Source organism: Drosophila virilis, chromosome 4, assembly GCF_030788295.1.
Source record: "Drosophila virilis strain 15010-1051.87 chromosome 4, Dvir_AGI_RSII-ME, whole genome shotgun sequence".
Classification (NCBI taxonomy): domain Eukaryota; kingdom Metazoa; phylum Arthropoda; class Insecta; order Diptera; family Drosophilidae; genus Drosophila; species Drosophila virilis.
The window spans coordinates 6,642,303-6,653,285 of NC_091546.1; the positions used below are offsets into that span (position 1 = coordinate 6,642,303).

The 10,983-nt window shown below is 40.7% G+C and overlaps 2 protein-coding genes across 3 annotated transcripts; one reads left to right on the top strand and one right to left on the bottom strand.

The window, feature by feature from the left end:
• Nucleotides 1-44: 44 nt before the first annotated feature.
• On the top strand, nucleotides 45-8,358 carry vari (MAGUK p55 subfamily member vari). Of its 2 annotated transcripts, XM_002052657.4 has the most exons (10): nucleotides 45-507; nucleotides 632-729; nucleotides 5,196-5,348; nucleotides 5,789-6,286; nucleotides 6,751-6,849; nucleotides 6,913-7,074; nucleotides 7,137-7,347; nucleotides 7,411-7,742; nucleotides 7,815-7,889; nucleotides 8,056-8,358. In XM_002052657.4, the coding sequence occupies exons 1-10, from the start codon at nucleotides 408-410 to the stop codon at nucleotides 8,230-8,232; spliced, it is 1,905 nt and encodes a 634-aa protein (XP_002052693.1). In that variant the 5' UTR covers nucleotides 45-407; the 3' UTR covers nucleotides 8,233-8,358. The 2 variants fall into 2 exon arrangements, with proteins under 2 accessions (XP_002052693.1, XP_070065119.1); XM_070209018.1 differs by lacking the exons at nucleotides 45-507; nucleotides 632-729 and adding an exon at nucleotides 2,571-2,590.
• A 355-nt stretch (nucleotides 8,359-8,713) lies between these two features.
• Pomp (proteasome maturation protein) lies at nucleotides 8,714-9,509 on the bottom strand. Its single transcript, XM_002052656.4, has 3 exons — nucleotides 9,307-9,509; nucleotides 8,977-9,242; nucleotides 8,714-8,921 (listed from the first exon to the last, which is right to left on the bottom strand). Exons 1-3 carry the CDS (start codon nucleotides 9,307-9,309, stop codon nucleotides 8,786-8,788), a joined length of 405 nt encoding a protein of 134 aa, XP_002052692.2. The 5' UTR covers nucleotides 9,310-9,509; the 3' UTR covers nucleotides 8,714-8,785.
• Nucleotides 9,510-10,983: the final 1,474 nt, after the last annotated feature.

A 10,983-nucleotide genomic window follows, 5' to 3' on the forward strand; every position in this document is an offset into this window, starting at 1 on the left:
AAAGTTGGGAGCAAGCTTGCAAGCTTTTTGGCAGCATGCAACAAAAGACTTTTCATTTAAACGCTCTCTGGCACTGTTGGCGTTGGCGTGTTTTGACTTGTGCGCGTCTTGCCAACTTGTTGTTGTTGTTGTCGTGGCGGAATTATTGCTGCGCTGTGTGTATATAATAACAAAACGAAGTGATTATTCAAAATTACTTTCGAACATATGTTGAGGCATTGCCAAAATTAGCAGCACAACTAGTTTCTGCAGTGCTTGTGTTCGTCTCCGCGCGCGTGTGTGTGTGTCTGTGTGTGTGTGTGTGTAAGCTTCTCATAGTGACGTCAGTCTTCCTTTAGCACAAATCCTTTCTTTGCCTTTTGGGCCAATCCGACTCATTGCAAACAGTTTTCGCCTGTGGCGCCAGCATGGTGCGTTGGAGTGCACGGTCGCGTCGGGCCCGCCAGGACCAGGTGGAGCTGCTCGCCAGCAATAATAAAATTGGCGACGATGACAACCCCGATAACGGTGAGCGACTAAAAGTAACGGTATCTTCGGCTGCAACTTGTTCAAAACAAAACGCTTCTAAGCTTCATTCACATAGTTGCTTCAAATCACATAGATGCTATCTTTTGCTGCTTTTTCCTTCTAGCTGCCTATCGCAATTCCGCGGATCTCTCCGACACGGATGAAATCTTTCTTAAGGGCCTTTTGCTCAGTAATCCAACAACGCCCCATAAGGAACTTATGGTATGTAAATTACACACACGCACACACCTTCAACTTTTTTTTTTTTGGTCGCATGACCTAGATCCAGATTCATATGAAACCAAACCATCTGCTAATGCCGGCACGTTCAATAAGTGGAAAATAACGTACGCTATTTTTTTCTCCACATTATCGAACATTTCGCGCAGACAAGAAAAATCATTGTTTACACGACACACACACACACACACACACACTCTCATATCTATGTATGGTACATACACTTGGCGAAAACTTCGTTTTGAATTCTAGTGTGAAATGGTTTCAATTTTTTTATTGGATTTTCTTTAATATTTCAAGTACATTTTGTTACTGAATATTTTTCAATAATTCATGAATTGATTTGGAAATTTACCTTTAAGGAAAGGTTTTATAACTATAGAAACAGCAGAAAAACTTAAATTAGATTAAAATGTCTCGAAATTGAGGCCTATATATATCTCTAGATCTTAAGTTAAGAATTTCATGATGATTTTCTTACCTCGAACGGACTTTAAGAGCTTTTAAGTATATAGTTCTTAAAGTTTTCTCTAAGTGTATACATATGCGTACACATGCTTGGTTGAAAAAGTTTACCCTTTTCTTGCATCATTTCTTTAACTATTTTACGCCCGATTACTTGCAGTGCATGCAAGTAATCGGGCGAGGGGTGCAGAAGCTTTCACTTGAGCGTAATGCTGGGCTATAGAAAGATGTACTAAAGCTGGGCAAGTGCTTGTCCCTTGCCCTTTGTGCTCTTTGATTAAGTGCGAAATACTCGAAATACTTGCGAGTTGAGACTTTTAAGATAATTGTTATGGCATAGCAATTAACACAATTCCCTTTTCGCTTGTTTTCGCATTAAACTTGACCCTATTGGCTGGTGAAATTATATGTGAATTAAATTATGTAAATAATTGAATAATAAGCTGTTGAAAAGGCGTCATTTTTGCCCTATTTCAATGCGGCCAAGCTATTGATTTTCTTTACTCATCGCAATTAAAATGCCCATAAAAATGCAGAGCTAATTAAATACGTCAAACAATATTTTCTTTTTCAATGGGCCTTTGTTTTTCTGGCAAATCTGGCTAAAAAAAAAAAAAACAACAACCTAAACACGCAAAAGCCAACAAAGAGACGAAAAAAAAAACATTTAAAGCGACGTCGCGTGTCGCGAATAATTAGAATAAACATTTGGCATGAGGCACAATGTGGTTATTACACTGACCCGTTGTTGAGAAAGGCAGTGAAAGTAATTACAAATTACAAGTCACGAGACTTGCTGATAAGCAGAAATCTAAAAGAAATGTCACTCCGAAATTCCAGACGCCCATAAAAAGCACAAACATACGACGACAACAACAACTACGCCCTAAGAAACGGGCAGCGAAGCTTTACAAACTGGTTTTCAAATGGATTTTCAAACTAAATGCGCATGCATGTGTTAATTATGAAAACTTTATGATACCTGGCCACAAAAAAAACAAAAAAAAAAAGAAGAAACAACAACAAAACCAACAAATGCACAAGAGCAGCGGCAGAGTTGTTGGCCTACTAATGCAGCGGCTGGCCAACAGCAAAAAGCTCTGAGAGCGGCTTGGCTGAGCTGCTGTTAAGCGCGCGCTGTTAACTAACAGCGGTGCTAAACAGAGGCGTACAGTTGTAACGTTAAGACCAATAAGACAGAACAAGTGCCCCTGCACTAATACTAATGCGCGCCACTAAGAGCGCCAACTAAGCTCACACTCACATATGCTGGGCAGTTAGCCCTAGTGTGCGCGCTCTCACTCTCATAGCACGCACACCCAACTGCTTAGCCGAACGGGGTTTCTATGTGAGTCAGTTACTTGCGAGCTGTGCTAAGGTGAGGTTCTGCTATTGTTGCGTGCGCTTGGTGGCGAGTTTTGTGTGCGTGTGCGTGTGTGTGTGTGTGTGTGTGTGTGCGCGCGCTTTGCTCATTTGAGCATGGCTTAAACGGGGCAGCGGCTCAACAACAAATATGCAACAGTTAGTTTTGAATACTCGCTCGCCGCTTGACGCGCTCTCCTTCTCTCTCTCTCTCACTCTCTTTCTCGCGATCGTCGCGCTCATTTATTTGTGACTTAAAGACGCTTTTAATGTAAAGTAAACGGTTTTCCATGCATATACCAGTAAAAGTGATTGTTTTTATTATGTACTTGTTGTAGTATATGTGCCATTAAGTAAATAGAGCAAATTGGAACAAGTGTTTTGCCCATGTGCTACCTTGGTTACTCAGTCAATAACAAACCCAAGTCCAATTTTAGCCTGGCTAACTGGTATTCAACTTGATGACGTAGTCGCGTCTGGTTTGAAGCGGTGCAGCACTCGTCTCGTCTATTGTGTAACGTCTTAACTGTGTTTTGGCATTTCCAAAATCGTGTGTGTTGCATACTCACACACACACAAACACTCAGACATGCACACATGCACACCGACAGACAGAAGCTCACTCTCCGGCTTACTCACACAGATACTTACACACCTTTTGGCCTGCTGTCACGCTCCGCTCTTCTTGGCTTCAACGCTGCGCTCGCTCGCGCGTTTTGGGAGTGGCTCCAAAAAAAAGTGAAAAAATGTACAATTGAAAAACGAAAAGTGCTTGCTTACTACTAACTAAATAAATTTAAATAAAAATGTTAGTTAAATGCTATTAAATGAAGCGCAATAAGAACTTTATACGTTTCTCCAATAAGAATTCAAGTTTTTAGGTTACATTTCTTAAAGATACGCGAGTTGCTTTTAACGTTTAGCCTTCGCACGTAGAGTATGTCAAAGAAGAAAAAAAATATGAAATACCTCATTGTTGTTAATTGTGTGTGTAATTAACATAAGAGTTTTGCCCAATTAGACATTACCTGTTGAAAATTTTTACGCAATTTGTTATGACAACAACAAACCAAACTCTAAGGTGAAAGCCCTTTGCGTTAGCAACCAGCAACAAGAACAACAGCAACAACAGCAACAGCAAAGCTCAGTGTCAATAACAGTTGTCATTCGTGTGTGTGTGTGTGTGAAAGTGCGTGCGTGTATGTGTGTCTGTTAGGGCGAGCAAAGGAAGCTCGCTGTAGGGCTTCTTTTCACACGGAAGAACTGTAATTCGATATGCGCCAGACAACTATGTGTAAATAAATAAACAATAATCACTGCTTAGAGATAACGCTGAGCTTTTGTCTGCATAAAAGCACAGAAAGAACTGAAGGCCTGAGTATATTGGTTTTAAGGCTTAAGAGCCAAGCTACAAGTCCAATTGGAACAGTTCCGTTCTAAATTAAAGCTTACAGTAAAAGATTAGATCAGAATTAAATTTAAGGTTTAAGTTGGCACACTTTAAGGAATATTCGGGAAAATTAGAAATTAGGAAAATAGGGGGAAAGGGGTAGAAATAGGGAAAATAGATTGCCGAACAGGCTATAAATTTCCTCTAGCGGGTTAATAATTTCCCATTGCTAAATCTTTATCCTATGTACTTAACACTCTATAGATATATCTAGCATAAATTTCTTTACTTTTTTTAATACGTTTTTTTCTATTTTATGTGATTAAATAAAAAGTATTATTTTTTTTCTCTATTAACTAACAAAAATAGCTCTGACCGGAAATCGTGTCGCTGATGCTACTAGAAAATTATTCTATTCTAAATCAGGCTAAATATTAGATTTAATTTTCATAATCTTGCATTTTTTTTTTTTGGAGCATTAGTAAATAGAAAATTTCCTTGGCCAAGGAAAAGTTCTGTCTGTTCGTTAGAAGAACTTTCCAAATGAATTGATGCATTTTAAAGAAATGTAAATTTTGATTATATATCTCGCCAAGCTTCCGTTCGCTGCGAAGTAATATAATTTCCTGCAATTCAGCAGAGTGCATTGCGTTTCTAGAGAAATGGAAAACTCTTCCCTGGCTTATAAATATTGCATGAGTGAGTCGCTCCACCGTGGGCGGAAACTGTGGCAGAGACATAAGAATAATAATAATAAATACAGAAATACAGAAATAACATAGTGCAGAGAGACACAAGGGATGAGTTGGCGCCGTCCGACGTTGGAAAGTAAATAAATTTCGCAAGACAAGAGCGCCGGAAGACGCGAATTAAATGCAATTAAAGCACAAAAAATTCACTTTTCTAGGCGCGACCCAAATGTGTCGCACAAACGACCTAATTTTTGACCTAAGACTCAAAGCAAGTCGTTGAGTTAAAATGGAACAGACCAAAGTTCACAGGGGTTAAATGGGGTAGCCCATAAAAGAGAGCGCGGGAGAGAGCGAGAGACAATGCTGCCAAAAAAAAGCAGCCAATTAACGGATGCGAACGTCAATTAAGCCGAAGCATAAATGACTTGACCTAGGGCAGTGAGATGATGAGCCGAGTCTGTGCCCAACTTAATTTAATTATGCGTACATGTTTTGTCTCCCTCTCACGTATCCACTCACATCTCTATTCGTTTTCTTAGCTGAATCCAACCGAGCCGCAGCCAGTGCCCGCCTTTCTGCCCGCGCATCTGAACAACAAGCCGATCTGTGACGATATCATACGCAAATTCTCGCCCTCGCGACGTTTGGAATCGCGCGAGCTAGCCAAGCTCCTGGCCCAACCTCACTTTCGAGTAAGTATTTCAATTAACATATTTGAAACATGTTGAAATTATGGGAAAATGGAAATTCAATACCCAAGTTCCATTCAGAAAAGTCGCCACACCTTTTCCGAAATTGTATTCTTCAAAAAAGTTGTTAAAAAGTCTGTTAAATTAAGTTTAAGCCAATTGCACCTTTTTCATCTTATTTCGAACCTTCCAAATGGAGTTTTCAGAAACCCCGCCTATATGATCATTTACATCATAAAACGTAACTCTCGTAAAAAATTCAAATTCCCAGCTTTAATGGTTTGGTCTGTGCGTCGATCATCAATCAGTTCGCCCATCAATCAGTCAGTCACAAAGAGTTGAACCAAAAGCTCACGCGTGCCCGCCTTAGCTGAGCGAAAGCTTTTTAAGCTCTTTTAAAGCAGACTAAAACTCTCTCACTCTCTCTCTGTCTCTCTCTTCAGGCTCTGCTGCGTGCTCACGATGAGATAGGATATTTGTACGAGCAACGTTTAAAAAGTGCCGGTGGATCCATAACAAAACTCGAGGCGACAAGTCAACGCCAGTCGGGCGGCTATCTCTATACGGAAGACATACTGAACAGCAAGATGCCTGTGGAGACCATCAAGATGGTTGGACTGCGTCGGGATCCCAAGCAGCCGCTGGGCCTGACCGTTGAGCTGGACGAGTTCAAGCAGCTGGTGGTGGCGCGCATCCTTGCCGGCGGAGTGATCGATAAGCAGGGCATGCTCCATGTGGGCGATGTTATACTCGAGGTGAATGGCACACCGGTGCGCACGCCCGACGAGCTCCAAGTGGAGGTGTCCCGGGCCAAGGAGAATCTCACGCTCAAGATTGGACCCAATGTCGATGAGGAGATCAAAAGTGGTCGCTATACGGTCAGTGGGGGTCAGGTAAAACAGAATGGCATCACAAATCTTGAATCGGGCAAGAAGCTAACGGTAAGTTCTATATGTGTGTTTTTAAAGAAGAAAAAAAATTTGCTACTTTTTTGCATGGATTTTCATACGAGAGATATTTTTGTCTAGTTGTTTTGCCAACTACAGTGGTCACTCGCTAAAGAAAACCCTGACCTTTAAATAAATCAATGTCAATTTCAGAAAAATAAAAAAATTATAATAATAATTATTGAAAATTATTTACTAACATTCAAAATGTTTATTCCGGTTTCTGAGCAAATCAAGTTACCGAGCGACCACTGTACCTAAAAATTGTAATTGATTTACCTTTAGATGCATATTTAATCTCAAATGATATGTGTTAGTTCTCTTTAGACCAAGATCCTAACTAAATTCTAAAACACCTGCATTTAAGTAAGTAAATCCTAGTGCTAAGCATAAACAAATGGTAGTTTCTTATATAACTGAAATCTGTGTTTATCTAATGAATCTTTGAAATCTCTTAGTGCTATATGCGCGCCCTGTTCACATATAATCCCTCGGAGGATTCGCTGCTGCCCTGCCGGGACATCGGTTTGCCCTTCAAATCGGGCGACATATTGCAGGTGCGTCAGAATTTTAGATTTTGATGTAGAAAAGAAATGCAATTTTTTATCATTTCCTTTTAGATTATCAATGTGAAAGATCCCAATTGGTGGCAGGCAAAGAACATAACCGCCGAGTCGGATAAAATTGGTCTGGTGCCATCGCAGGAGCTCGAGGAGCGGCGCAAGGCGTTTGTGGCGCCCGAGGCGGACTATGTGCACAAGATTGGCATCTGTGGCACACGGGTAGGTTCCACTAGAGCCGAGACCAGAAGAAGGCTGGCACTCAATCTATGGATTCTCCACAGATATCGAAGCGCAAGCGGAAGACCATGTATCGGTCCGTGGCGAATTGTGAGTTCGACAAGGCCGAGCTGCTGCTCTATGAGGAGGTCACCCGCATGCCGCCGTTTCGCAGGAAAACTCTGGTACTGATTGGCGTCTCCGGTGTGGGCAGACGCACGCTCAAGAATCGGCTGATCAACAGCGATGTGGACAAATTTGGCGCCGTGATTCCACGTAATTAAATGCAATTTTCCAGCTGCTTGAATTGAAATGAATCCTTTAAAACTTATACAACAGATACGAGTCGCCCGAAGCGCGCCTTGGAGGAGAACGGCGTTAGCTATTGGTTCATGGATCGCGAGGAAATGGAGGAGGCAGTCAAGCAAAACGAGTTTCTCGAATATGGCGAACACAATGGCAATCTCTATGGCACCCATTTGCAGTCGATCAAGGATGTGATCAATAGCGGTCGCATGTGCATATTGGATTGTGCGCCGAACGCCTTGAAGATACTGCACAATAGCCAGGAACTGATGCCATTTGTTATATTCATTGCGGCGCCGGGCATGGAACAGCTGAAAACTATCTATGCCGATCGCCGTGCGACCGGCTCCAATAGAAATCTATCTGTAGGTTTAGAGATCTAACTGTGCCCAGCTAGTTGTAGCTTAGAAATCGCTAACTTTGTAAACCTATTCCAGTTCGATCGTCAGAGCTCCATACGCTTCAGTTCCAGGCGCGCACGCACCCTCGAGTCGCTGGCATCGCTCTATGAGGTAAATGTCAGCTAAAGCAGCCTGCGCTCGGATTGAGCCTTCTAATGTGCGCGTCTTGTTTCACGATCCCTGCACGCATTAGGCCACCTTTGTAGCGCTCCTAGATCTCTGCTTGAATACACAAACATTGCTTAACACATATCATTATCGTTATCATTGTCAACAGGACGACGATCTCATTTCCACGGTGGAGGAGAGCAGCTTTGTCCAACGCAAATATGAGAAATACTTCGATATGGTCATTGTCAACGAAGATTTTGATGAGACGTTCCGTCAGGTGGTCGAGACCCTGGACCAGATGAGTCACGAGGAGCAGTGGGTGCCCGTCAACTGGATCTACTAGAGCGATTCTCTATATATAGTATCTATTGTATTCCAACAAACGAAATATCTTCTACATATGCAATATTGTATAATTTAAAAAAAAACATGCCCTCCGCTTCATTTAATTTGGTTTCCTTAAGCTTAAGTCTAATGTTATTGTATGAAACGAATTCGTCCATTTGCAAGCTGTTTTTAATTTGTATGCTCCCTATTTTAATTATATATTTTTTAAAAACGGTTTTCCATGCCTTTTTTAAAGGCAACTTTTTGCTCTTTATTTTTTTTGTATGCATTACGTATATAATTTAATGAATCTCTCGAGTACAACCGATTCTTCTACGTATAATTTTAGAAACCAAAACTCTGCCAATATATTCTTTATAGTTTTTAGTTGAAATACGTTATGTTTGAGTAAAATGTCTAAGTTTGTGCGATAATTAGCAAAATGTTGATGACAAATAAATGTGTGCATTTGGCTCAAAGAAGTTTCGCGCTGCAGATTCCACTTTGTGAAGCAAGGGCTGTTACAGTTTTTATTATAAGATGGTAATGTAAAAAAGTTATAGATCTATCTAGAGATAAATGCCCAACGATTTCTCCACGACGGCATGCGGCTGGCGCAAGTTCTCATTGTACTCGGGCAGGTTGAGGAAGTCTTCAAATGAGATTTCGTCACAGCGTCCAGTGATCACATCGTCCATCATGTTGCTGCAATACATATAGATTAAATACTTTATTTAAATGAATATTTGTTGGTGCTCACCTGGACTGCAGAAAGGGCAAACGGCCTATTTGGCGTGCGGCAAAGCGTTCCATGCCCATTCGCAAGGGTGCGCCCAGACCCTCGCGATTTCGCAGCATTTGCATGTTCAAGTTATACTTGTGATCATCATAATTCAATTCCGAGTCGCGCAAACGATGTACGTGCGCCAATTGGCTCAAACAGTTCTGATCCGTGGGCAGCCTCGCCTTGCCCGTGGCGTTCAGCACCTGTACGTCTGATGGGCGAACTTTGAGCGATTGCTGATTCTGTTGAGCGAAGTGCACATTAGTTACTATATATATGGCTGGCATATTTTGGCTAACTATTTACCATTTTATATAGAAATATTTGTAATTCCGGGCAGTTGGGCTATAAAACACTTCGCAATGACAAAACACAATTCAGTTTGACTTGAAGTTAGCTGCGCGTGATTTTTTAGGTAATTTCAAAAACGCGTTTTTATGCCAGGTGGCAACTAGAAACGATAACGATTAATTTTGCTATCGATACGAAATAAATACGTTTGAAGTGCATTAGCAAGCAGCTTTTGTCTGTGGACCAAACGTAATGAATTTTCAGTTATATTTGAAATATTTGCTTAATTTCAAAACTGACTGAAGCTTTGCCCGCCTACTTTGAATTTTGTAATAAGAATGTGTACATTTTGAGTTGTTCGAGTTGAGTTGAGTTTGAGTTATGATTAATGCTTCCCTTGATCAAATGTCCGAATCTCGTGCTCGACACACTCGACTCTGGCGCACTCTAATCAATTCAATAAACAAATCACAATGTTTTTGTGTTTTTGTGAAATCGCCCACACCTTTTAGCGGCTTTTATGATCCACTGCTCCACAGAGCACAAAAAATTCAGTTTCAGTTTTTTTTTTTTCTTGTATTTTTGTGGCTGTTGATTTTGTCTGTGACAAAAAAAGCAGAAAAATAACAAAAACATATAGACAGAGTTTAATTAGTGCATGCTTACTAATAAAAACTTGTTGCTTAATTTCCATAAACACAAAAACTCACACACCGAATAATGTGTTAATCAAACTCCCGCATAAAATACAACTTTTTGTCTTTCTCACCTTCGATCTGAACTTGAGACAGGCAACCGGATAAAGATGCGTTTGGGTGGAACCAGCAAATATGCAGCTAGGCATAAATTAATTATCTCGATCATGCTGGAGATAAGAGGACAGCTCTCCGTAGGTTTTTTATATGTGCATCTCCGCCGTAAACATTTTGCATTCAGTTCACGCTTGAGAAACTGATTAGAGCATTGTCTCTGGCTGTCATGTGATTGCGTTGTGGGCGCTTTAATTAAGTATAATGTGCAAATAAACCTAAATACCCGGCTACTGTTTTGCTGCTCTCCACTCAAGTACAAACTTTGCCAGTTCCAATTGTAAATTTATAGGAATAGGCATTAGCCATAGAGTTTAGGTTATGTACATACTTTTGTGAAATTGCAAATCAGTGTAACCGAACTGAACAAAGGCAAAAAACTGAAAATCTTTCAATTTCTGTGATGCCAGATCGGCACAGGGCTTGCCATTTATGGTATATGGCTAGGCTTAGCCGAATGGCAACAGAAATCATGCTAGAGTTTTCAAGTACCTCGACTGGTACAAGAAAAACAAGCTCGGAGTGGCTCTCGACAGTTGATTTATAATGCAGCAGATTAACAAAATCGGAAATGTCCAGACCGTGCCGAACTGACCGTGAGTATATACAACCTGTCTAGATTTGATACGAATCGAATCGCAAAGTCGATTGCTGAAAACGTTTCTTTTTTTTTTTTTTTTTTACCACCCCCCCCTTTGATATTTACTGCGTGCAACCCAAAATATTTTGACTTTAATGCAAAAAAGAGAGAGGCAAAAAAAAAAAAATAACGAACCGTAAGTAAGCAAACAGTCCGAGTGCCGATAAAAGGAAGTGTGTGCTGCATTTTCACACCTACATGCTAAAAAAAAGAAGAAGAAGAAGAAGAGGGAGAAAAAAAAAA

Bases quoted from the DNA above. Each gene is read 5' to 3' on its own strand.
- vari (XM_002052657.4), top strand. From the start codon at position 408: ATGGTGCGTTGGAGTGCACGGTCGCGTCGGGCCCGCCAGGACCAGGTG. The intron at 730-5,195 runs GTATGTAAATTA...TCGTTTTCTTAG, and splicing joins CGCCCCATAAGGAACTTATG to CTGAATCCAACCGAGCCGCA. The intron at 7,890-8,055 runs GTAAATGTCAGC...CATTGTCAACAG, and splicing joins CGCTGGCATCGCTCTATGAG to GACGACGATCTCATTTCCAC.
- Pomp (XM_002052656.4), bottom strand. The intron at 8,922-8,976 runs GTGAGCACCAAC...TATGTATTGCAG, and splicing joins TTGCCCTTTCTGCAGTCCAG to CAACATGATGGACGATGTGA.